The sequence below is a fragment of the Schistocerca gregaria genome, chromosome 4 (genome assembly GCF_023897955.1).
Source record: "Schistocerca gregaria isolate iqSchGreg1 chromosome 4, iqSchGreg1.2, whole genome shotgun sequence".
Classification (NCBI taxonomy): Eukaryota; Metazoa; Arthropoda; class Insecta; order Orthoptera; family Acrididae; genus Schistocerca; species Schistocerca gregaria.
In genome coordinates, this window is record NC_064923.1 from 77137704 (window position 1) to 77165539 (window position 27836).

The 27836-nt window shown below is 45.0% G+C and overlaps 1 protein-coding gene and 1 long non-coding RNA gene across 12 annotated transcripts in view; one reads left to right on the forward strand and one right to left on the reverse strand.

Annotated features, from left to right (window-relative positions):
• LOC126267366 (uncharacterized) overlaps positions 1-14280 on the forward strand; it is a 191526-nt gene extending 177246 nt beyond the window's left edge. The window contains exon 3 of the long non-coding RNA XR_007548997.1: positions 14015-14280. This is a non-coding gene — a long non-coding RNA (uncharacterized LOC126267366). The remainder of the gene's footprint in view (positions 1-14014) is intronic.
• LOC126267365 (la-related protein Larp4B-like) overlaps positions 1-27836 on the reverse strand; it is a 759608-nt gene that overhangs the window by 253536 nt on the left and 478236 nt on the right. For 2 of the 11 annotated variants that reach the window (XM_049972539.1, XM_049972523.1), the window contains exon 1: positions 23540-23715. The exons of 4 other annotated variants lie outside the window; for them this stretch is intronic. In XM_049972539.1, the coding sequence (XP_049828496.1) occupies positions 23540-23626 (87 nt within the window). In that variant the 5' untranslated portion in view covers positions 23627-23715. Of the gene's footprint in view, positions 1-22772; positions 22916-23539; positions 23815-27836 lie in introns of those variants that run through there. 5 more of the 11 variants (XM_049972506.1, XM_049972521.1, XM_049972509.1 and 2 more) reach the window with 5 other exon arrangements.

A 27836-nucleotide genomic window follows, 5' to 3' on the forward strand; every position in this document is an offset into this window, starting at 1 on the left:
GACAAGTCCCCCGTCGAGGACGGAGTATGTGTTGACTGTGATTTCAACACTGACAAACGAGACCCGATTTTCATGTCTCGTGCGTTATTCCGTCGTCATTGAAAGTACGCCTAACCTATGGTGAATTCATATCATGACTGGCAGAGCCTGGTCACGATTAATGACACTTTTCACGGCTTGTAGGGGGGCAGTAATATGTTTAACCGGCTCCTGACACTGTCTACCGATGTTGTGCTAAAACTTAGTATTTGAGGAAAATAGTGACGTAAGACACTTGTCTTGGGTAGAAGTATTTTATTTAGCAAGACCAGTTTTTACTCACTGACATTTTGTAGCCTTGTGAAGGGTACTAAAATCGACACTTTTTACCTCAAAGAAGATGAAAAACAGGAGTACATGAAGGTTACATTCTTACGTGAAATATCTTTTATACCGAGGTATTATGTTCTGCGAAGGATTTTGGTCGAAAGCACGTGCACGGATATGTACCTACAAGGATGTATCATTAATTCATGATTATTTCACGTCGTTTGGTACACTTTTGAAGACTTCTCTTCATTCCCACAACTACCCTTATCACAGCGACTACACCTGCACCGAATACTGTGATGATTTGAAACCGTACAAGTGCAAAAGTTTCGTACGGTTCCGCGGAGTAAATCAGAGTTACCTAACGGTAATTTTGAGGAACCATGTTCTGCAGGTGGGTTGTTTTGTTATTATTCTGTTAATCTTATATTAGCTCTAAATATGACTGCTCGGTTTGTAATTATTCTCTCTCATATAATGATTCATAACTACACTGACAGAATGTGAGTATTTGGATTGATGTGGTTGGTTCGTAGTTAAATGATTTGAATTCACGAGAAAGTCTTAGCAGGAATTTAGCGTTACAAACACTCTCGTATTATTGCAAAGGAGTGTGTGAATTTTAAGATTTATTGACTACTTTTTCGCAGAATTCGATGCTGTACACTTTTCGTGCACGAGACCTTTCATGGGGAGTAGCCGTTTTTGAGTTGAAGGCGATGAAATATGAGCGTAACTCACTTTTTCCTTCAAACTGCCGATCTTTGACGATGGGTATTGCTAAACGGCTGAAACGATTTTAACTTTAAAGTAGCCAATTCTACGCAAAATTTTATGCTCTTATTGTCATGTTTTCGTATTTAGTATAGGATGTATCGCTTTCGAGTTATAAGCGAAAACTGAGTAAGTCCAAAAATATCGTTTTTTGCCCCTCTGAAGCATAGCACATCCCGAAAACGGTCGCAAACTCATCTAACCCGTATTTGGGAAGCCTAACGTCGATTGGAATTATTTCGAGTTTGTGCATATTTATTAGCGCGGCTTTTTTTCTTTTGCGAGTTAATTTTCCTCGGGTATGTTCGCGGCTGCGGTTAGAATCCGCGTAGTCTGCTCCGTAGATTAAGTGGAAAGTTCACGTTTATCTGCGCGCCTTGATCAAGTATCAGCCCAGCTGCACGTGTACAGTCAGTGATTAGGCTGTTACCTCGTCAGTGCTATTTCAACAATATAACTGATATGGACCAGAATTTTAAAAATTTCCTTTTCTGCTGTCTCAACACTAAGAAACGAAACAGAAAATTCCCGAAGACTAAGAAAACCTCGACCACACACCGCCCATCGTGGAAACAATGAGAGAAACACGTTATATTTTTAAAAAATGGTTCAAATGGTTCTGAGCACTATGGTATTTAACATCTGAGTTTATCAGTCCAGTTGAACTTAAAACTACTTAAACCTAACTAAGCTAAGGCCAACACAGACATCCATGCCCGAGGCCGGAATCGAACCTGCGACCGTAGTGGTCGCGCGATACCAGACAAGCTCCTAGAACCGATTGGCCACTCCGGCCGGCAGTTATTTAAAAAACGAATTATTTTAAAAAATCTTTGTTCGAAATGAGGCAGCATTACGTAATGACAGCGATAGTGTACTTTCGTATGTGTGAGCTACGAAAGTAAATTCAGAGTATATCAATTATGAAAATATGCGCAGGCCGATTCAGCTCAATGTTTGCCGTTTAACTACCTGCACAGCAAAATTTTACTGCAAGTTTTGACAGTGAAAAGGCTGTTGTTGATAAACCAAAGGAATTTCACCTCAGGAACTCAGTCTTAATCGCATAAAATAAATCCCTCATTACGTTATAGCTATTGCAACACTCCTGTTTATTTTTTATCGCTATCTTCCAAACCGACACGTTTCTTCACCTCTTGTACCAGGGATATTATTTTGATGAGTGATCAGAAAACTTAAGATTAATTATAAACAGATCTTTGTTTCAACCAAACCAAATTCACGAATGGTACAGTTTTGGCTGCGAATGCGGCATCATTCCTCCATTTAACTTCAATTAGATCGTGTTATAGGACTTCGAAAGTTCTTGTTTGAAGTAGAAGAAAACTGTTGGATTCTCAAGACTTGGTTCGCATAACGTATTCAGCTAAATTTAACTAAAAAATGTTTCCTGCATGCAGAAGTGTGGCAACGTCGTCAGACCATATATTTTTGCAAACTTTACGCATACCAAATGGTTCAAATGGCTCTGAGCACCATGGGGCTTAAAATTTGAGGTTATCAGTCCCCTAGAATTTAGAACTACTTAAACCTAACTAACCTAAGGATATCACACACATCCATGCCCGAGGCAGGATTCGAACCTGCGACCGTAGCAGTCGCGCGGTTCCAGACAAACGCCTAGAACCGCTCTGCCACCACGTCCGGCTTTACGCATACACTCTTTAAAATTTGTAGACTCAAACAAATGAAAACATAGTACATTCAACAAGTCACTGATGACATGTCCGCCTTCGTACATTTGGCAAATTCCGAGTTTGATTGTGCTGAATGAGATGCAAGATCACGAGTTTGTGTGCGAGTGGCAACATTGCTTTCACCTCCAAGTGTTCCTGGAAAAGTGTGAATCTACGTAAAATGCTCGCTTTCAAGGCTGGCATCTTAATAATACGTGAACATCGAAAAATTAAGTACCGACGTTTTATATTACTGATAAAAGTAGACCAATCAAAAAATTGGGAATGTACTTTTCCATAGACGTAGACAAAAAGAAGATAGTATGTAGCAGTTGAGTCAGGTCAAAGGAAGTAGACATACAGAAGAGAGAAATGTTTCCTTATGTGTCTCACACTGCTAACTTCTACCCTCATACCGATTACGAAATGTGTTCGGAATGACACTGAAGTATCCAAGTTTCGTGAAACCACGTTCTAGAGACGTTCAGTTTAACTGTCGTAGACGGTTAAGTTACAGCCACATGCACATACTACGCACCTACAATTCTGCAACCTGCTGTCATTGACGTCAGCAAAGGAAAATTAAACGTAGTAACTAAGCCTTCGGAGGCAACAAAAACTGTACATAACGTTGATTATTGGCGTCGCTTTCTTCGCTTACTTTTCTCTAAGAGTAAAGTGAACTGTTTTTCCACCGTTACCACAAACTTGGAAGTAAGTTCCTAATTTCGTGCCTCTTAATTTTGAGTATCTAAGACTTCCCTTGTAATAAGGAAACTATATTTTAGGCCATGCCTCTAAGGAGAGTGCTAATGGGTAGGTCTGAAAGAAAGCTTTAGAACCTTATTTTCTGCATAGACAAAGTAACAAGATTAATGTTAACACTGGTATTTTTATTGTTTTTTGGAATATACAGTTAGATAAGCACTGAACTTAATTCCAATTAGTTTTGAGAGCTGTTAATGTGGTCTGATGAATTTAAAGTGGAGATTTTGTAATGCAAAACTTTTGCATCTTGCTTGATACTACGGAGTTCACATAATGTTGTAAAGGTAAAGTTAATTTGCCGCTATTAACACAAAATTTATTTCCAACGTACTGTATCAAGGACTCCCTTCAAAACAAAGAAATGAAAGAAATGTTTCAATCATGTTCCTAGCTACAATACAGTATTTGCCATAGTTCTGAGGCTAAAATTTCAGACTTTTTGCATTGAGTGTATCGCTACGATGCATGGCATTTTTAATCATAGTTCCAGGTCCAGTGACCGACCTATGGGCAGTCACCATGTTACGAGCATTTATATTTTTATAACATCGACGCAACTGGTCGAATTTCGTTGACAGGCGATACTAGTTTGTGTTATTGCTGACATTTGTTTTATGGGCATAAGGATGTGGTCCAAGGTAGCATTCTCTGCTAACGTTTCGTCTTCCATCAGAGACTTTAACGACTTGGAAAGCGGTTATATTGTTGAAGAGGTACTATTTATGACAAAATTCTAAGAAGCAACCCTTCAGAGAGCTCAGGAGAAACCGTCTCGTTGGTAGATTTGTTTTTGGAGCGGGTCCGCCTTGAGTAAAACAATTTTTACCACCCAGACATGTTTAGTTAGTTATGGCATCATCAATGGGTTTTTATTACCTTTCTATCACATACTGTGGATTTCCTGGATTTTTATGTTATTGCAGTTTTGTTTCACAGTTTGTCACTTTTTCTGGTTTCCCCGTTATCTTTACCGTGAAAGCCTGCGCTGAGTAACTTTCACTGTTGCTGCTTAAAAACAATTACAATGTTGAAACTTCAGCGAAACATATCTGGAAATAAAATGACAAACTGTTTCTCAAGGCGGACCCTCTCCAAAAAGAAATTTGTAAGCAAACACGGACAGAAGAGAATGAAACTTAAGATTACCTCTTGTCGGTTTCGATATGTGGATGATACTTCACTTATATGGCCTCATGGACAGAAAGCACGAAGAATTTCTAATTTTTTGAAATATTTAATCTTAAATTCAGTGCGGATAAACGTCACATTTCGTGTTAGGAGTTTAAGTACTTAAAAGACCCTACGAAACTTGTCGGGCGTGAGGTCTACATAAAGTAAAACCCACAGATACCTGCACAGGAGCTTCAGTCTCCATCGCAAGTAGGAAGGAGGAAGGAGAAGTTGGTTGACCAGTGAAAAAAAAAAAAAAAATCAGAACACCAGTAACGTGGGAACGAGCTCCGCCATTTAAGAAATGCCTTCAGAAGAAACGGCTCCTCTGACAAGGAGATAGATGAAGCACTAAGCCCTAAAATGTCCAGAGCTAATGAGAAACAGCAAACTACAAGGAAAGTTTGCCCTCCATTCGTAAAGACTGCTGAAAAACGCATCAGCTGAGTTCTCAGACACGGTATTGATACAGTGTTTAAACCAGCAAGAGTGTTACAAATATCTAACTGCTACTGCAAAAGACGTAGATCCGCCGCTTGCCACAGCAGAGAACCAGCAGTTACAGACCATGCTCTGGGACCAGAAAACCACCAAATTCGTCTGACTGTGGTTTTAGCAAGATCTAATCATTACTGTGCTAGAGTGTACAGACAGGCCATAGAAATATAAAAGCGCAGAATCAACCTGAACGTTATAAACAAAGGATACATTAATTCGAGTTATGTAAGAAGTGTACTTAGAGATGGTCAAATGTGTATTGTGTAGCGTCGCTGCTCAACAGCGGCATTAAGTTAGTGTTAAATTAACTTTGGATGGAAAGGTGTATCTGATGTGTGCTGAATATACACTTAGTCGCTACGGGCAGTAATGATTTTTTTTATTTGCAAGATGCTATGATGTTTGCTAACTGTAAAAGCAATCAACAAAAATTGGAAATAATTAACGTAAAGAAAGTTGTTACTAGCGCAATGCACGCATTCGAAAGTGATGACAATGTATAGCACTCACGTCCAATGATTTTGTAAAGCAAATTGTTAATGTATAATCATTTTTTTGTTCTTGTTGTCTTTAGTCCACAGACTGGTTTGATGCAGCTCTCCATGCTACTCTATCCCGTACAAGCTTCATCTCCCAGTACCTACTGCAACCTACATCTTTCTGAATCTGCTTAGTGTATTCATCTCTTATTCTCCCTCTGCGATTTTCACCCTCCTCGCTGCCCTCCAATACTAAATTGGTGATCCTTGGTGCCTCAGAACACGTCCTACCAACCGATCCCTCCTAGTCAAGGTGTGTCACAAATTTCTCTTCTCTCCAATTTATTCAATACCTCAGTTATGTGATCTACCCATCTAATTTCAACTTTTTCTGTAGCACCACATTTCGAAAGCATCTCATTATGGAAACTATCGTCCACGTTTCACTTCCATACATTGCGACACTCGATACAAATACTTCCTGACCAATCTATACTCTATGTTAACCAATTTTTCTTCTTCAGAAACGCTTTTGAGTGTTAACTCTTAGCATTATTAATTTTCAAAGAGTAAATACGAGTTTTAAAATTAGTGCCATATTGTTACCTGAGTCAATAGCAGTTCCCAGATCCATGTCATTTGACAATTTTTCTGGACAAGTTATTGTCAGTCATATTCGATTCAATTACAATGTATGCTAAGCAACAGCCCTGCACAACAGCTTTTTGTTAACTATACAATTTAAAATACTAACAGAGACCAGTGCTAAGAACATTACCATTGCGCAGATGAAGGTAAGACGCTTTATTATTTCATGGATAGTATTCAGTGAGCGCAGGGACAATTTCAAATTGATCAAGTTTCGTTTTATTACGAGGACCAATTTCAAGTATATAGTGTTGCATTGGAGTCAGTTCTCGCGCTACGTAAATTCATGCAGTTTTGGTTTTGTTAAAGTTATTGGCTGTTTACATTCTCTCGCCTAAATTTACATTCTCGCAGTCAGAAAATTTCAGCACAGGGCAAAGCGCATAACCGACGATGTAAAATACACGTTCGCATGCCATTCCCTTCGTAACAGTTGTTTCAGACTACTGTCAGTCACGTAACTACAATCGTATTCAGAACGTACATTTTTCAAATCTGAACAGACAAAGGACTGAAAATTAGACAAGTTGTGCTAAATGAAACAAATAGTGGCAAATCTTCCTCACTACGAGCTATGTAACTTACCTCGGCACCTCTATGTTATCTTAAGCAGTGGCCTGATGACGTCACGAATCCACCGTTGCGTGGATACATATAAACAGTTCGCCTTCCTCAACTTGAGACTTTTCTGAGTCGTTCAAGTCTATGACACTGCCAGCACTGGGAGACGAAAGGTTAGGTAGAGAATAAGCCCTTGGACCACGGCGATTTGCCTATAAAGCAAATATCACCAGTAATCTCAATGTGATTTCTATCAGAGTAGAGATCTGTAGGAGGGCACGGTGCGGTGCAGTCGATGGGAGTGTTCTGAGGTGCGGCACGCGGAGAGAGCACGTGGCGCGCGCCCCTGCGCTGCGGAAAAGCCGCCTCCCTGGCGGCAGGGCCGATCGAAGGCGGGGCGCAGCCGCTGCCCTAGGTCACTGAGCCCGCGCCGCCCTTTAAACACCCCCGCAATACTCCGGTCCACCAGCGATTTAGGCTGGCGTGTCACGACGACGCCAGAGGCACGAAATACACAATCTTCAGACGAAAATTGTGCAATCGCATTTCTCGCGCTCCAAGTTCCTGGCAGATTAAAACTGTGCCGGAAGTTTCATATCAGCGAACACTCCGCTGCAAAGTGAAAAATCATTCTGGAAACGATTCCGGGTTCTCTAAGTCGTACAATATTACGTCGAGACAAGTAATCGCCAAATTAATCTGGTTACGGTAACTACTGCTGAAAGAAACTTTTTTGTTTGGACAAGGGTTTAGTTAGTAACTTAAAAAAAGCACTCCGTCTTCAGGCCAGAAGTGGCCCATCGGGACCATCCGACCGCCGTGTCATCCTCAGATCAGAATGCGGATAGGTCGGCCGTGCGGTCAACACACTGCTCCCCAGTCGTTATGATGGTATTCTTGAACGGAGCCGCTACTATTCGGTCGAGTAGCTCTTCATTGGTATCACGAGGCTGAGTGCACCCCTTAGTAATTAAGGCCATGGAATTGTCTATACGAACGACTTTGCGCCAGAACAGGTAACTTCCCTCTGACGTCAGAAGAGAGGAGCGAAGCTCGTATCAGATAGTGACACACTTGCTGACACAAAGTATTAGACCACTTTCATAGGCATCAATATGGGCTCTGTCCATCCTTCGACTTTAACTCTGCTGCAGTTGCTTTCAATGAAGTGTTGATATCTGGCGGAAGGGCAACCAATCTTTTCTCAAGAGACGAAACCAGAGAAGGTAGCGCTGCTAGATGCGGAGGTATGGATGTAAGTCCAAGTTTTGTCTGATCCAAAACTTGTTCTATTGGGACTCTAGACAGGCCAGTCCCTTTGAAGGATGTTATTTTAAACAAACTACTACCTTACAGATACTGTTTCATGGCAGGGTGCATTATCAGGCTGATAAAATCGTCTGAACTGCTCCTGAAACAGTAGAATGTGTTCACATCCTTCTGTTCTTGACTTTTTAGAAAACATAGAAGACTACACACAACGAAAACTAGCTCATATTGCACCACCACCACCACCAGACTTCAAAATTGGCACTGCACGTAATGGCAGGTAAACTTCGCCAGGCATTCGCCAGAGCCAAACCAGTCGGATTGATACACGGTACATAGTGATTAATCACTCCAAATCACTTCACTGTCCGGTGGTGTCACCCTTTCCACCAGCTCAAGGGCCACTTGGCACTGACTGCAGAAATGCGGTTTATGAGGAGCTTCTTGATCATGTGACCGTTCTTTTCAGTTCCCTACACACGGCCATTGTGCTAGCTGCAGTACTGGCAGCGCTTTGGATCTCACGACTGATCTCTTCCTCTGATTTCATGTGATTTCATGTGATTTTTTTGCAGCCATCCTCAATGGGCGACGACCCCTACTTGTCAATAGGTGAGGTCTAACCACCTTGGTGTAAGTACGCGCGTTCCTTCACGTAGACACTTCGCAATAGTGACATCTCCATCCGTCGAGTTAGACAGCTTTAGCAGCTGACATTAAATGGCTGCCCACGTTGAAGCCACTGGACACTCCCGACCTATCTGTTCAGCTTTTACTACTTCTGATAATTTCTGCTTTGGTTCCCCTTTCAGAACCCGCCTCTCGCGGCATCTAGTGGTCATTTCCAAATGACGTAAGGTTATCCACATACTTTTTATTATATAGTTTGCATGCAGTGCTGCCAACCGAGCCCTGAGGAACAATATTTTTCCCAACTAGCTATCCACTTTCGCTTCGTTCATGAACGACATTTCGTGAATTCTGCGACTAACGTCTTTCCTTTAGGCGAAGAAACTATACATTATAATGGTAAATTAGATATAAATTAGTTTCATGTTGGCTCCACTTGTTCATGAGCTATGACTCTAGATATTGGTTTGCATGACAAAAACAGTACACAACTTTTCGATTGCTTTCAGTATTATCTGAGTGCCGTTTTATTTTCCGCAGCACAGATCGACATTATCACTATCTCCACGGTTTGCTTTGCAGCCTATTAGTTTCATTGTCTGTGTCGTCTTAGCGGAGATCGGGATTAGCGTTAGTTATTATTTGTCCTGTTTCAAAATGGGGCTACAGCTACCTCTAATAAAGCAAAGTAATGCCGAAACGCTACTCCGCAGGTGTAGCCTTAACCACTGCGGCACATGCTTCAGTGACCATGCCATTGTGCAACTTATTACGGTTTCCTTTGGTGTCACTCTTCTATTGGCCTCCGGGCGCGGTACAGTTAGTGTGAGCTCGTGTTAGCGGTCCCTACATGAACGACGTTCTTGATGCGTCGCGTAGCACGTGTTCCGCAAATTTTGTACGTAGGCTTTCTGGAGTTAGTAGGGATTTGGGTGTTCAAGTCTCTCGAAACTTCCTTTGTCTCCCACGAATTCGTGCCGTCCACGTTCTGTAGCCTCTTACGTGGACACACCAACGTGGCAGTTTTAAGTGGTGGGAGAGGGGTGGCGGGGAGGATGACAGGTTTTGGACTGTAGGCGCGTGAGATACTGGCCGATGTCGGACCTGAATTACTTCGCTTCGGCACCCGCAACCGCGGCAATGCTCTGGACACTCAGTTTTGCATTGGGTTGAGCGTGTCACTGTTTTATTTTGGTTGCTCATTGTTTTATTCCGAAATGCGTGAAGACAGTAATCTTGAGCCACGACGGGATTGTAGTACGATCCTGGTAACACTTGCAGGTATCGGCGATTCCTGTGAGCATTTAAGTCAGTCCTGCCTTCGCAGGAGCACTCAGCGCGAACTGTTAATAAAGTTGCGTGCATATGGAATATCTTCTCATTTGTGTGACTGGATTCGTGATTTCCTCTCCGAGAGGTCACAGTTCGTAGTGAGACGGTAAATCATCGAGAAAAAGTGATATCTGGCGTTCCGCAAGGTAGTGTCATAGGCCCTCTGCTGTTCCTGATGTATATAAATGATCTAGGCGATAATCTGAACAGCCCCCTTGGACTGATTGCCGATGACGCTGTAATTTACCGTCTAGTAAAATCAGACTAGCAATTCCAATTACAAAATAATCTAGAGAGAATTTCTGTATTGAGTGAAAAGTGGCAATTGGTACTAAAGGAAAAGTGCGAGATCATACATACGGGTACTAAAAGAAATCCGATAAATTTTGGGTATACGATAAATGGCACAAACCTAAGGGCTGTCAATTCGACTAAATACCTAGGAATTACAATTACGAGCAAATTGAATTGGGAAGACCACATAGATAATATTGTGGGGAAGGCGAAACGAAGACTGCGCTTTGTTGGCAGAACACTTAGAAGATGCGACAAATCCTCTAATGCGACAGACAACATTACATTAGTCCGTCGTCTGCTGGAATATTGTTGCGCGATAAGGGATCCTTACCAGGTAGGATTGACGCGGGACATCGAAAAAGTGCAAAGAAGGGCAGCTCGTTTCGTATTATCGGGCAATATGGGTGAGTCACTGATGTGATACGCGAGTTGGGGTGGCAGTCTGACACGAAGGCGGTTTTCTTTGCGGCGAGATATATTTACGAAATTTCAATCTCCAACTTTCTCTTCCGAATGGGTAAATATTTTGACACCCACCTACGTAGTGAGAAATGATCATAATAAAATAAGAGAAATCAGAGCTCTAACGGAAATATTTAAGTGTTACTTTTCCCCACGCGCCATTCGAGATTGGAATGTTCATATTAAAATGGTTCAATGAACCCTTAAGTGTGAATTGCACAGTAGTAATGTTGATGTGTATACGTAGTCAGGCAGCCCTCCTGGAGACCTGGAATGTACCCCTAACCGCTCCTCTCTCCTCTCCACTCAGACGGTCTAAGATTTTTATGTTCACGACAGACTGTCACTGCTCGCACTATAGTTCCACCTAAAGCGGGTACCACGCACTAATAATATTCTAGGGTGGATCGCATCGTGTTCACCTTCCCTCAGGAAACAGTTTCGCGGCCACAAGGTGGTATCACACGTTGATCGTCTTGGACGAAACAGCTTTTTCACATCTTACCCACTGGCTTAAATATTGGTAGTCAAGAGGGAGGAGGAGATCTGGGGTCACAAACATGTCCGTCTGGAGCCTCAGACGGCTCAGCAGTTGGGTCCCAGGTTCGAGGGCCGCTAGATGCAGTTTTTGACTGTCAGTTTTCAGTCAGCGCAGATTCCACTGCAGAATGAACATTCATTCAGCGAATTTAACACTCAACTGCACCGCACCGTGCTCTGTGGCTGTAGTCTGATCGAAATTACATTGAGATTACTAATAATATTTGCTTAATAGGCAAATTGCGGTGGTCCAGGAGCTCTTTGCCTAACGTTTCGTCTGTCTGCGCTGGAGCATCATATGTTTTAATGACTCAGAAAAAGCTTTTACAGTTGAGGAAGGCGAACTGTTTATATGTATCCACGCAACGGTCGATTCGTGACGTCATCATGCCACTGCCGAAGATAACGTAGTGGCGCCGAGGTACGTTACGCAGCTCGTAGTGAGAAAGATTTGACGTCTGAACCATGGGAGTTCGATACTTTAAACAATCGTGAAGGGCATTTACTGGTCTCTCGTGGCAGCGGTTCACGACTGAGCACCACGGTTCAGCCAACCACACTACAGGAAGCTAGGGTTAACGCTGCCCACGATCGCTGACCCCGCTCTAGTCTGCTGGTTTTGGACGACGGCGGGTGGGTTTAGTGGAGGGGACCGTGTCTATGAGAAGCAGCGCTGAGGTTCCAGTCATTTATCGGATTTTCATTTTTACGATACCAAAAAATTACTTATTTTTCCATCTTCAATTTTAAGCCTATAAATACAGCCAAGGCCATTTAACATCTGCAGTCGTCCGTTCCGTTTCTCCCACAACGATGCGAGGTAAATGGCTTTTTCCCGTTGCTAGCACCTTACTGACAACTTATGAGCTGTCTAAAGTGTGTGATACCATTTAGTGAAACCATATCCTCGCTACTTCGCACGATTGTGGTATCCCACAAAGCAAGCAAGTCATTGACATACCTATCTTTTGCGGGAAGCATCTTCAAAATAGGAATGCTTTTAAAGAGACTTCAAATTAAAAGTTTACTCCGTCCGCCAGCTAAGACTACGTGTTCTCACGACATATCTGTGGTAAACGATGAGCTCAGTAATCGTCTGAATGGCCGAGAGCGCTAACGTAGTGGGGTTCTGACAGACGGCCGTTGTGACCGAGCGGTTCTAGGCGCTTCAGGTCGGAACCGTAGCACGATAAAAATTTGAAAATGTCATTGACACTCCTGTCTGATATGTACCAGTCCGAAAACCTGGCTCTGCTAAACAGTGCAAAAATCTTTTCATTTTCGATTCGTTTCAAAGGCTGCCTTCTCTTCTTTCACGGGCTTTCAGTTCTCAAATTTATGTAAGCAGTGTCATTAGAACGAGTTATAAATACAACAGACCACAGATTTTTTAAAGCCATTCGGCGTGTTGCCTAACACTATGGTCAGAAACGCTGAAAAATTTTTCCGGGTGTTACAGGCTGTGCTCTGCTGAGGGCTAATTGTTGAAAACAATCTGATACATTGCGCCGTTTTGGAGTAGGCCGTTGGGCTCGCAAATTCAAGCGGTTCACCAGAGACGTGTTCTCCCTTTGGTTTCCTGAAACCAAACGAGATATGAAAACTAGACATGGAACGGGATCAACCATCGAACCTGAGCCAGAGGCTATGCACTCATTCGCTATCGCCTATTCTATGACAACAACTGACTACTTTTATCTGACGGATCGCCTACATTTGCGCGGGCAACGGCCTGATGGGCTACCTTTATTCCTAATGAACTCTGCGCATTGTAAATTTTGTTCTTAATTCTTTCTCGGCACAGCCTACCCTGCTACAGCCTTACAAGTTTTTCAAACACTTATCACTAACCCAGATGCCCTCTAAAAATCGAGCGAAAATCTAAACTACTGTAAAGTTCTTGTTACAGGAAGCACGAACCATTACTATTAATGCGTGGAAACTGCCCTACATAACAACCTAGAGGCAATTCCTACGGCCAGTCTAGATTGCTCTGTCAGTGCTTCAATTAGCAAGCTTTAGCACAGCACTCCCGCAGTCTACGAACTGATTGTTTACCATATCGTTAGGGGTCTCTACAGTTTACAACCAACGTGTCAGTAACAAACTACTACCGAGTTCTGTCTTAGTTACGGGAAATGAAGCAGTGTTCGAGACGTTTCGCTCGATTCTTTTGCTGTGTGTAGAGCCACGGAAAAGATGGCTCAGTGCAGGTCAGTCCCGCCAGGTAGGCGTGTGAACTGAGTATAGGGGTAGCAGGTGGCCACCCAGCCACAAATTTTTTTCCTGTCTAGATTCTAATACAGATATTTCATAAGTCTAAACAGACTTCAGGAATGACAACTCTTTTTGACATTCGAATGATTAAAGAAACGATTAAATCTCTCTAGGTAGCGGCAATTTATCTCTGGCAATGACTTACCTGATCATTACCAGAATTGTGTGTGACGAGCGTAGGGGCTTTCAAGCCACGCTGGAGATTCCCGTGTGCAACTTTTACCTGACCACCTCTAATGTATGCCTTTCTCAGTTAGAGGTTTTTGCAAACATTTCCACGAAATGCATTTCGCTTTGTTTCAGAGGGTCTGCAGTGAAGCGTCCTCCGTTCGTCGCCGAGGCGACTTTTCTGACCCTGGCGCTAGTTTGTCAGAGGGACTTTGAACGCGCCATTCAGTTCTGTAGCGCAGTGCTGTCAGCGTCAAGCAGGCAGCAACGTCTGTCTCAACACGCCTGGGAAGACAATGGTCGGAAACTGAAGGAAAATGCGTAAGGTGGCAATTAATCTGAGAACTATGGTGCAATGTGAACAGAAAATCTAATGTTATTTATAATGCTGTAGCCGATATTGCAGAAGATGGGTCTAGAGGAAGTGTTCATGTGAATAAACGTTTTTGCAATCAAGACTGATTATAAATAACACTGGAAGAACCAGTGACTGCACTCATCCCATCAGATATTATGCCTGCTTTTGCAAAATGAAAAGAAAATTCAGAGATTTTCTTGTAAATTCAAGTTTACAACGAAAAGGCGATGAGAAATACCAGACCTTCGCGGGAGGAATCGTCAGTGTTCAGGAGGGACTATTCGAAGCAAAGTCCAGTGAAAATGGACTCTAAAATGCATACCTGAAGAGCTGTGAGCAGTTTTTCATCTTCAGTAATGTGTTCACAGGTCTCAAGGTACGCATTCTAGAGCCCATTTTCACTAGACGTGTCTCGAATGGTCGTTGCCGTCATATCCCCGACTACTGGCGCTCCTTCCTGGGACGCCGTGTCTAGCTACTTTTTTAGTTCGGCAACCCAAATTACTACCCACTGTGCGAGCACCTTCGTAATTAGGAGGAGGACGATGCGTGAGTACAGAATTAAGTGACCTTCCCGTGTAACAGGCCAGATAATGCGTTGGGCGTAACAGTTGCAACCTACCGCGAGCTAATCAAACGACACCAGCAGTCCAAGTCTATAAAAAATTACTAATCGTTGCTTCTTTTAGGTATTACGAACGACGTTTTTCTCAACAGTCATGAAGTCGATCAGATGATGGGTTGGGTTGAGGGGGGCGCTGGATGTCAGTCATGAGCGCCCTGACGAAAAATCAACATGAACTTTCATGCGTGGGGACGAAGGCTGTCCCCACATGCAGAGCAGTTCATGACGTACTAGTATGCCGCCCTTCCCCACCAGTTCACGGTGGAGGACCGAGAGTTCACAAAATTTAAACACAGTCTTCAGTTGAAACTTCCGGGCTGCGAGGCCGTGGTCTTCTACCTGACGTTTCGTCTACCGCAGCTGGAGACGAAACGTCGGAAGTTTTATACATCGACCACGGCCTCAGCCTTGAAGTTTCAGCTGAAGACAACACCGCCTACATTTGAACACAGGCATCGGCATCTGCGAGGACGGTGGGCAGATCTCCAGCGAGACCAAGGGCTGCCCTATCAGCAGTATATACAGGACACACGTAGCCACAATGTACTGAACTGAAAGCGGCAAACCACGAACTTCACAGAAAGGGGGATCCCGGAGGAGGAAGCCATGTGTGAAAAAGCTCTGCCCGATGCGCAGTCTGGTAAGCAAAACCTCCTTCCAGTGGCGAGGCTAACACGAACTCCGACAAGCTCTTCTGGTCGGTCTGAGTGACTGCAGTTTGTTGTCCGATACCCGCAACCATTCAGTCTCCCACTGACGCACGATGCATCAGTCAGAAAATGACGCAATGTCGTGCAACGGGATGGGACATTGGACAGCAGCACGATTCCTTGGCAGCTCCATCAGCCGTGTCGTTACCCTGTATGCCAACGTGGCCAGGTACCCAGTTAAAGATCGACGTCGATGAGTGACCACAACATTTTCCACCACGTTCGCTAGTTTTGTCGCCCTGGAACTCAACCTAGACCTCTAGGTTTACTACAGATCATTGTGACCACAAACGAGATTTAAGACGGGAGAGCGAGTAAGAGCGCCGACAGACACTGGCTGCAAATGCCTAAAAGCGTGGCAACGGAGTGCAGGCTAACAAACACTCCCGCGGCCGTATGCCGCTGTATTGAGACGTCGCTGCAGCCGAGTGCGCGAGCGGTTTCTTTTGTGGTTTTAGGGCGCACAGCTACAGGGGTCATTAGCGCCCAGACTAAATTATGACTACTCTGCGAGGCACAATGTTAAAACAGCAACTAAAAAGGGCATCACTAAAAGGCACATTAACAGGCAAGGGATTGAAAGAAAGCAGCATCAAATGTCTTTAGGTTTGTGAAGTGGATAAAACGAAGAACGCGAGCAGCTGCTCCTGGGTCATCCGTTAAAATTGCATCCAGAGTACATGGCAGGCCAAAATCAACGCGCGGTGTACTAAAATTCGGACAGGACGTTAAAATGTGGCATACCGTCAGCACTTGCCCACACGGGCAGAACGGCACCGGCGCAGCTGTCAGCAGATGGCGGTGGCTGAACCGGCAGTGTCCAATCCGAAAACGGGCCAAAACGACCTCCTCCCGCGTGAAGAGGTCGTCCAAGCCGTTGGGGAGAGGTTTCGAGGCCCGAAGCTTGTTTTCAGTAAGTGTAGACCAATCGGCATGCCACAGCGATAAAATGCGCTGACAAATGACCCTGCTAAAATCAGATGAAGGCAGACAAGCAGCTGTCCGAGGCTGGAGGACCGCAGCCTCGGCCGCGGCATCTGCAGCTTCGTTCCCACGGATACAGACGTGGCCAGGAACCCACATAACCGGAGAACCTTCGTCCGCCAACTGCCGAAGAGAGCGTTGGATCCGGTGCACGAAAGGGTGAACGGGATAAGGATCACCGAGGCTCTGGATGGCGCTCAGGGAATCACAGCAGATGACGTAAGCACAATGTCGGTGGCGACTGATGTCAAGAACAGAGGGCAAATGGCTCAGCTGTGAAGACCGAACAACGGCCACGGAGCCGGTACTTTAAACACCCGACAGCGTCATTGGTGCTAGAGCCATCTGTATAAATGGAGATCGTACGAACGAAGTTCGACAAACGGCGAGCCCCTGCGGTACGCACGGCGTGAGAGGCGCCGCGCCGCCGCGCCTCGCCGCCAGCTGCAGCCAGCCGCCGGCCATCGGCGCCGCCCCCGTGCAGCAGCAGCAGCGCCGCCGCCCGCCTCTCGCTGCCGTCTGCTCCGCGCTGCCCTTCGACCGGCCCTCCCCCCACCACCACCACCGCCGCTGCTGCCACGTCACTGCCGCTCCCCCACCACGGCGCCGCCTCGCCAATTCCAATACTTTCTCGCACCGGGCCGCTACGTCACGGCCGTCGGCGCGCCTTCCTTTCTCGGCAGGAACGCCGACAAAGTGGCTGCGGTCGCAGCGGCGACACCTCCGCAGTCGGCGGCTATTAGCGCAGTCAAAACGGCGCGACGCGCGTCCAGCAGGAGACAGCAGCGCCCGACACCTGCACAGCTCCACTACGGTGAAACTTAACTGAGGCGGGGTGCCGGGCAACTCAAGTGTAACAGCATCTCCGCAAGTGAGGCATAAAATTAAATCTTCTCAGGGGTAAAAACCAGTCTTGGAAACAGTCGAAACGTTTAATGTTGATTATAATTATTTATCTCTCAGTTAGCAGCATCAATCGGAGTGGACGTTACAGGTTCTCCACATAGTTCACGTTTTACTTTCTCCGGTACATCGCTGATGATACGTACGTCACGAATTCTAAACATCCCAAGGAAATCTCTTCAAGTTGTATATAGTACCTGCAGTAGTCGAGAAACTGCTTGTTTGCTAGTTTCGCAGCAGAAACGAATCGACAGTGAAGCGTCCCCTTAGAACAATTATACAAGACTGTGCTTAAAGTGACTCAATATTTTTAGCGCAACGCAATCTGACTCAAAAATCCCTACAAAAGAATGGCTCTGACTAACATTAACCTATACGTTTCACAAATCACTTACCTCACAAAAATCTTCGTTACTCGAACTACTGCAATACAGCGAGCGCCACTACTGCCAGCTAAATAAAAGATTCGAACTACTGAAGGCACTGACTAAAGATAGGCATAGTTAGCAAATGAAAGATTTAGATAGAGAACAAACAATGTATTTAGTTCAATAGTGTTCAAAAGTCATAATGTATATACCAGTTCATGACATCCAGTCTTGAAAATTTCAAAACTCCATCTCTCCCCCTCATCCACCACTGCTGGCGGCTCACCTCCAACTGCGCAACGCTACGCGCTACTAAGAGCCAACTGCCTAACACTACAATGGCGGACAGCAATGCAAACCAGCCACAGACTGCACACAGCACAGCCAGTGATCTTCATACAGAGCGCTACGTGGCTTTACCAATAAAAAAACCACAGCCTACTTACAACAGCACAGCACAACACAGCAGTAACTCCATAAGGGCTAGTATTCTGATGTTACTATTATTACTAATGCATTACTACAGTGCTTAAAGCATTAACATCAGAAGTCATCTAATTTCTGCTAAATGATAATTTAAGTTGATGCCCGGTTGGGGCACACATCTTCAGCTCTCCCCATCGAGGTATATCAACAACACCTGTCGGCAGCTGAGGGTTTCAATTATTTATGGTAGAGAAGATGGACTGTCATCAACGGTATCTGTTCTTTGGAAAACAGTTACTATCTTCATACATAATTTCTGCTCGTTCAGAAGCAAGGACTGCAGCAATGAAATAATTTACGAACAGTAGCCATGTATGGATGTGAAACACGTACGAAAAATAGTTTAGACAACAAGAGGTTAGAAGCTTTCGAAACGGTGCTACAGAAGAACCCTCAAGATTAGATGGGTAGATCGTGTAACTTATGAGTAGGTACTGAAAAGAATTTGGGAGAAGAGAAATTTGTGTCAACTTGACTAAGAGAAGGGATCCGTTGGCAGCACATGTTCTGAGGGACACCTGCAGGGTAAACATCGTAGACGCAAATGGTTGAAATGCCTCAGCGCTGTGGGACTTAACATCTGAGGTCATCAGTCCTCTAGACTTAGAACTACTGAAACCTAACTAACCTGAGGACATCACACACATCCATGTCCGAGGCAGGATTCGAACCTGCGACCGTAGAGGCCGCGCGGTTCCGGACGGAAGCGCCTAGAACCGGGCGGCTACAGCGGGCGCCTCGTACAGAGAGACTGAGCGATGAACACACTAAGCAGGTTCAGAATGAAGAAGGGTGCAGTAGGTACTGGGAGATGAAGGTTGCACAGGATAGAGCAGGATGGAGAGCTGCAGCAAACCAGTCTCTGGACTGAATACCACAACTACAATGCATCCATCTGAACTTCCCGCTTTTAAATCGTGTTGCAGTGTGCGGGTCCAGCAAGTAGCGCAACGGAGAGGAGTAATGCAGGAAAAGGTTTTGGAACAAGCATCCATCTTTTCTGTGGATAGTCGGCTTTCCTACCTGAGCAGGAATTGCAGGTAACAATTGCGATGCACCACCAATTGTTCGGTCATTCATTCTAATAGCTTCCCACCTCCCCCCCTCCGACACACAGAGAGAAACTAAATATTAGTCATCTTCCACAATTAAAAAATAATTGTTACAGGGAAATTCTCATTGTACAGTTTAGCTAGGTGCGAAAGTCTGTGATAATCTGTGGGAGGGAGTGCGAGGCAACAGACGGCACGTGGAGGGGGGGGAGGGGGGGGGGTACTGGCTAATGTCTCATTGCACTCACAGGTAATGGTCTAAGAATGGTTGCGAACCACTCACGTCCGCTTTACCCTGATCAAACTGTAGCAGAGCCACAGCTGGGCGTTAGAGGCAGCAATGTTGTCGACTGGCATTTGTCTAGGCACGCAATATGGCTGCAGTAGCTGGCGACTTCCCATTTCAGATGGGTTTGCACGCTTCCTCTTAGCGTGCAACATTTGGTTAGCGTTGTAGCACGGTAGTGTTTGGTTTATTTCGTTGCTCGATTTGGGCAAGGGAGATGGTAACGGTCTTTTCACTTTTTGCGCGCTTTAGTGAACACGCCACGCACAGGGACGATGCAAACAACGATAACAAATCGCAATTGCTACGCTGGCAGCCGCAAGGGTCATCTACAAGCGACAACTGGCAGCTGCGGTAGCAAACCTGTACGAGACCAGTAGCCAGTGTAGCAGGCTCCACCGGGGCAGCAAGTAGCTCTCACTGACAGACGTAAATCCTAAGTAGATCCTCCATCGATTAAACTGCGCCACGGCTCCACTGAGGCGTGTCAGCTGACTGAAATGCTTTATTCGTGACTTGACAAACTAACCAGAAGGTCGTCATGTACGATTTTGTACTAACAGCGCATGTTACGTGCGGTAAACTACAAAGAAAATGTCCCGTGTGCACACGCATCGCCGACCTAATGACTTGACACCTCTTTGCAAAACTCAAGGTAAACAACTAAGTTCTCCACGCGCTACGGATTACGTAGGTCCTCGAGATTTGTATGTACCACGGCGTGTTGGAAGTTCACATTCAGATCAGGTCGACTCTTGTTACATCACTCCATGATCTCTCAGGGTCGTGTCTGCGTCATTGTGCGCTTACGAGCGTTTTTAATTTTTATGCCAACGTCTCGGCCGAACACCCGTAAACACGCCATTGATCGCTCCGTTTCATGGCACTGCAATGAACTGCCTCGTAAACTCAGTTACAGGAAAGCTATGCAGGCCCCAAGTGGCCTGGCAGGTTGCTTTTGTAATGCTTCCCACGCTGCAACATACGCGCAACGTTTCACAGCAACGACATAATGCACGTTAAACACCGGAGACGTGACTAGTCCGGCACTAAATGCCCACCTCGCTTTACGCAGCCTGTCCGCCACCATCTGTACCACTCTGTTGCGGTTTGCTACGCTCGTCAGCACTTCTGGGACCGAGCAGCTCAATAGGATGCGTATCTTCGAACAAATACTACTGGTGTCCTATGCGCAAGGCTATTTTTTCCCCTTGACGTAACAAAAATGCAAAACTCGGGAAGAAAATATACAAACTTTAGCAACACACTTTCACACTAAAGGTTATGTAATGGACCCCTTTGCAGTTTCGGTAGTTCATATACGAAATTGCTACGTAATATGCAACAAAATATTCTCACTTGTACAAAGTTTTCAGAATTTACAAATTTTGGTTTTTATGATGAGCACTCCGTTAAATGAAGAAAATTGCGTTAACTTAAGAAGGAAGGTCAGCGTTGGCCGTAATATTGATGTTTTATTACTAGCACAATCGAATTTTGATCACTTAGTGATCATCTTCAGTGCTGTACAAATTAAACTAAGACATTGGTATCAAGTTATCAATAACCAAAACTGAGAACCGATCGCAACATAAACACATCAATATTACGGCCAACGCTGACCTTTTAATTTTACACATATGGTCGCCGTGCACACAGCACTCCATGGAGTCGCCAATCAATAAAGTGCGTTAACATATGGCACAGACGTAAACATCAATGTAGCTAACAGGTCTGTCTAATCAACAATTCTTACATTCACATTAAGCGGCTTCGCAAAGTCGACCGGATCATGTATTTCACCATAAGTCCGGGGGAGGGGGGTTACACTTTAATTATTGTAATTAACTTACAACAGTTGGCATTGTTTACAGAATGAATTCTGGAAGGTAGAGTAAATGAGAGGTCTTGGATAGATTCTTCCGTAGCAATGATTACTTTCCAGTCACATACGCAAATCTGAACAATTTCTTTGTTTTTATTTTTCAAAAAAGGAAGTGTCTTTCGGCTACGCAAACACACAGGTGTGATCACTTTTGCAATTTAATTCTTTGAGGTTCGCCGATGACATTTTAATTCTGTCACAGAGAGCAAAGGACTTGAAAGAGCAGTTGAATGGAATGGACTGTCTTGAAAGGAGGATATAAGATGAACATCAACAAAAGCAAAACGAGGATAATGGATTGTAGTCGAATTAAGTCGGGTGATGGTGAGGGAATTAGATTAGGAAATGTGATACTTAAAGTAGTAAAGGAGTTTTGCTATTTGGGGAGCAAAATAACTGATGACGGTCGAAGTAGAGAGGATGTAAAATGTAGACTGGCAATGGCAAGGAAAGCATTTCTGAAGAAAAATTTGTTAACATCGGGTATAGATTTAAGTGTGGGGAAGTCGTTTCTGAAAGTATTTGTATGGAGTGTAGCCATGTGTGGAAGTGAAACATGGACGATAAATAGTTTGGACAAGAAGAGAATAGAAGCTTTCGAAATGTGGTGCTACAGAATAATGCTGAAGATTAGATGGGTAGATTACATAACTAATGAGGAAGTATTGAATAGGATTGGGGAGAAGTTTGTGGCACAACTTGACCAGAAGAAGGGATCGGTTGGTAGGACATGTTCTGAGGCATCAAGGGATCACCAATTTAGCATTGGAGGGCAGTGTGGAGGGTAAAAATCGTAGAGGGAGACCAAGAGATGAATACACTAAGATTCAGAAGGATGTAGGTTGCAGTAGGTACTGGGAGAAGCTTGCACAGGATAGAGTAGCATAGAGAGCTGCATCAAACCAGTCTCAGGACTGAAGACCACAACAACATACCATAATATAATGTAGTATGATCATTCATTTCAGCAACTTTTGTATTTCAGCTTTACAGAAAAGTACCGGTGGTGATGTCACACTTTAAGCATATCGTCACTTTCAGCTAACTGGCTATCTTTACTTTTGGCAAGCAACAGGGCTTCACTAGCACAACACGGTAAAGCCTACGTTGGCAAGAAAGTTGCTGCTCAGCATCGTGCTAATATTGCTATCAATATGAAACACAGCTGCCACCAGATGGACAGTAAATGTGATAGATCCGCCGGCCCGAACCAAACCTTGTCCTAGGGCTACGCACACCTCTCTTACGGCATCGTACTGCGCTGGAGTGTCGCAGCACCACACACACTGCACTCCACGCACCGTGGCACCGACCGGCCGAAGTCACGCCAGTATAAATAGCGCGTGCGGACGGAGACGTATCGGCGCGCCGGACCCCCGGTGTCTGGCCCGCAGTGCAATCCACCAGCTGCAGCGCGACTGCCCTACTTCCCGGCACGGCAGGGGGGGGGGGGGGGGGGGGGGGGGGGCGGCAGTGCGGATTTCACGGTGCAAAAATACCCCGCAGCGGCGCTCCACCTGGCAAAACGAGCAAGGCCGGTGCGGCCGGACCGACACACTTTGCAGGTCCAAAGCGCAGCGGCCACTTAATCTGCCGGCCGGCTGCGGGCAACGTTACGCAATCACACTACCGTTATTGACCTTCAAAACGGTGCTCCGTCGCCAGGACACGTACGTACACACACACATACGCTACGGGGTCGCCCACTGCAGCAAACAGGGGAAGGTGCGCGTAGGGTTAATACCAGATCTAACACAGTCACGAGATCTGCACGGTTCACTGAATTTATTGACGTGCGGAAGTGGCGAGGACACGCCGAACCAGCAGTGAGGCACAACAGATCAACACTTGCTGCTTTGACATCCGAAACTTCCGAGTCGGCTAGTGGCAGCTGGACCAGCAGGCAGGCTCCAGTGGGCGGAAGCACCACGTGGTCGCCGGTGGCACAGAAGACAGGCGCGCAACGTGCCACAGCGCCCGGTAGCGCGGCGGTCGGTACGTACCGCGGCGTAGAAGACTGCGAACTCCGGGTGCGGGTGCGGCGGCACGGGCGCTGGCGCGGGGCAGAAGGGCAGGAAGCAGTCTGCCATGGTCCCGCGAGCACATGTCTGGGCGCACTGCCGAGTTGGACTGAGCGGAGCGCAGCGCGGAGCCGGCGCGGCCGCCGAGCGCTGGCCGAGAGTGCCGGTGCGCATGCGCGGACCCCGCGCCTGCGCACAGGCGCCGCCTATCGACCACACGGCGCTACTGCGCCGCCACGTGTTCCCTGCCACACACGCGTCTGCGCCTATGCGCCTAGAAGCGCGTGGCAGTGGGTGCTTCTTATCGACAGTTCTTACGCATTCTTGCGATCGTACTCGTTGATCGACCACGGGGCAAATCTGTCATTATATCCATCCGTGCGAGCTCTCTTTAATCCAGTGTCATATACGAACCACTTTAAATAACATGTCAGAGAATACTTCACGTGTTCAAGTTTTAAAGATTTTACTCGTTGTATTCATAGACGCTGTCCGATACGAATGACACCATATACGCCGCTGAGGGAGAAGTTTCTAGACCAATTTTATCTGCGAATCACTGACAAGCAAGACTACATGTCACGGTATATTCCGTGTTTTCCGACTCTAATATGTTTTATTTAGACCTTATGCTTTTCACTTTCTTTTAAAGCATCTTCAGCGGTTACTGTAATAATATGTTTTTTCTTACAAATCACTTTGCCAAGATCGTAAACAGACCTCTTGTTTCAAACAGCCCCCCCCCCCCTCTTGCTCCCCCCCCCACCCACCCACACACACACACACACACACACACACACACACACACACACACACACACACACACACATGGTAAGACAGAGATTTAGGAACCAGCTTTTAAATTGTAACACAATTTCCAGGGGTAGATGTGGACTCTGACCACAATCTATTGGTTATGAACCGTACATTAAAACTTAAAAAAACTGCAAAAAGGTGGCAATTTAAGGAGATGGGACCTGGATAAACTGAAAGAACCAGAGGTTGTACAGAGTTTCAGGGAGAGCATAAGGGAACAATTGACAGGAATGGAGGAAAGAAACACAGTAGAAGAAGAATGGGTAGCTCTGAGGGATGAAATAGTGAAGGCAGCAGAAGATCAAGTAGGTAAAAAGACGAGGGCCAGTAGAAATCCTTGGTTGACAGAAGAAATATTGAATTTAATTGACGAAAGGAGAAAATATAAAAATGCATTAAATGAAGCAGGCAAAAAGAAATACAAACGTCTCAAAAACGAGATCGACCGGAAGTGCAAAATGGCTAAGCAGGCATGGCTAGAGGACTAGTGTTAGGATGTAGAAGCTTATCTCACTAGGGGTAGGGTAGATACTGGCTACAGGAAAATTAAAGAGACCTTTGGAGAAAAGAGAACCACTTGTATCAATATCAAGAGCTCAGATGGATACCCAGTTCTAAGTAAAGAAGGGAAAGCAGAAAGGTGGAAGGAGTATATAGAGGGTGTATACAAGAGCAATGTACTTGAGGACAATTTTCTGGAAATGGAAGAGGATGTAGATGAAATGGGAGATACGATACTGCGTGAAAAGGTTGACACAACACTGAAAGACCCGAGTAGAAACAAGGCCCCAGGAGTAGACAACATTCCATTGAAACTACTGACGGCCTTGGGAGAGCCAGTCCTGACAAAACTCTACCATCTGGTGACCAAAATGTATGAGACAGGCGAAATACCCTCGGACTTCAAGAAGAATATAATAATTGCAATCTCAAAGAAAGCAGGTGTTGACAGATGTGAAAGTTACCGAATTATCAGTTTAATAAGCCACGGCTGCAAAATACTAACACGAATTCTTTACAGACGAATGGAAAAACTAGTAGAATCCGACCTCGGGCAAGATCAGTTTGGATTCCGTAAAAATGTTGGAACACGTGAGGCAATACTGAACTTACAAGTTATCTTAGAAAATACGTTAAGGAAAGGCAAACCTACGTATCTAGCATTTGTAGACTTTGGGAGAAAGCTTTTGACAACGTTGACTGGAATACTCTGTTTCAAATTCTGAAGGTGGCAGGGGTAAAATACAGGGAGCGAAAGGCTATTTACAATTTATGCAGAAACCAGATGGCAGTTATAAGAGTCGACGGACATGAAAGAGAAGCAGTGGTTGGGAAGGGAGTGAGACAGGGTTGTAGCCTCTCACCGATGTTATTCAATCTGTATATTGCACAAGCAATAAAGGAAGCAAAAGAAAAATTTGAAGTGGGTATTAAAATCCAGGGAGAAGAAATAAAAACTTTGAGGTTCGCCGATGACATTGTAATTCTGTCAGAGACAGCAAAGGGCTTGGAGGAGCAGTTGAACGGAATGGACAGTGCCTTGAAAGTAGAATATAAGATGAACATCAACAAACGCAAAACGAGGATAATGGAATGTAGTCGAATTAAATTGGGTGATGCTGAGGGAATTAGAATAGGAAATGAGACGCTTAAAGTAGTAAATGAGTTTTGCTATTAGGGAAGCAAAATAACTGATAATGGTCGAAGTGGAGAGGATATAAAATGTAGACTGGCAATGGCAAATAAAGCGTTTCTGAAGAAGAGAAGTTTGTTAATATCGAGTATAGGTTTAAGTGTCAGGAAATCGTTGTGAAAGTATTTCTATGGAGTGTAGCAATGCATGGAAGTGAAACATGGACGATAAATAGATTAGACAAGAAGAGAAGCTTTCGAAATATGGTGCTACAGAAGAATGCTGAAATTAGATGAGTAGATCACATAATAGTGATTGAAAAGAATTGGGGAGAAGAGAAATTTGTGCCATAACTTGACTAGAAGAAGGGATCGCCAATTTAGTATTTGAGGGCAGCGCGGAGGGTAAAAATAGTAGAGGGAGACCAAGAGATGAATACACTGAGCAGATTCAGAAGGATGTAGGTTGCAGTAGGTACTGAGAGATGAAGCAGCTTGCACGGGATAGAGTAGCATGGAGAGCTGCATCAAACCAGTCTCAGGACTGAAGAGCACAACAACAACATTCATAGACGCTGTCAGTTATGAATGACACCTTATACGTCGCTGAGGGAGAAGTTTCTTGGCCAATTTTATCTGCGAATTACTGTCAGGCAAGTGATAAAGGTTACGGTATATTCCGTGTTTTCCGACTGTAATATGTTTTATTTAGACCTTACGCGTCTCACTTTATCTTAAAGCATCTTCAGCGATTACTGTAATAATATTTTTTTTCTTACAAATCACTTTGCCAGGAGTCCGTCGGTAGCTGAGTGGTCAGCGTGAGAGACCGTCAATCCTAAGGGCCCGGGTTCGATTCCCGGCTGGGTCGGAGATTTTCTTCGCTCAGGAACTGGGTGTTGTGTTGTCCTAATCATCACCATTTCATTCCCCATCGACGCGCAAGTCGCCGAAGTGGCGTCAAATCGAAAGACTTGCACCCGGCGAACGGTCTACCCGACGGGAGGCCCTATCCACACGACATTTCCATTTCCATTACTTTGCCAAGATCGTGAACAGACCTCTTGTTTCAAACAGCTCCCCCCCCCCCCCCCTCACACACACACACACACACACACACACACACACACACACACATATATATATATATATATATATATATATTACGCTGTTGCAAAACATTTGTAAGGAAAACCACATTGTTACAGTGATCACTGAAGATGCTTGAAAAGAAATCGAAACGTGCGTGGTGTAACGCCGTAGTTGCCAACTCTGGCTGCAGTCTGATATTTGCTCGCACCCCTCCCCTCCCCCCACCTAAGTTTCAAGGGGAGCAGTGGCTTACGAGGGAAGAATTTTGACATTTCATGGCAGAGCCGTTTAAACAATCATTTCATAACGTGAGTGGAACCGAAAGAAGACCAACTAACTGTTACAGTGGGAAGTACGCTCTGCCACGCACTTCCCAGAGGATTGCAGCTTACGAATGTGGACGTAGGCGTAGAACTGACCTTTCAGTATTCTTACTGCCAGTCAGTATTGATTGAATGTTCTGGATTTGTTGAAGCTGATTCTGAACTGGTACGCTCGCCTGTGTGGTGGGGCAGGATGCGAGACTGATTTGCAAATACCATAGTATTGTTTCTATAGGATGGAGGTAGGAGCAGACGGAGGGCATGTTGTGACCGCTCTCCCCCGCTCTTGGCTTAAGCTACATTTTTGTTTATTAATTTTTTCCGACATTCAGTCATAGTTATCTGAGAAATTCTTCCAGTCCATATGTGGCATAACAGCAAACCAGTGCTTAACAATATTGGTTAAAAACAGTCTT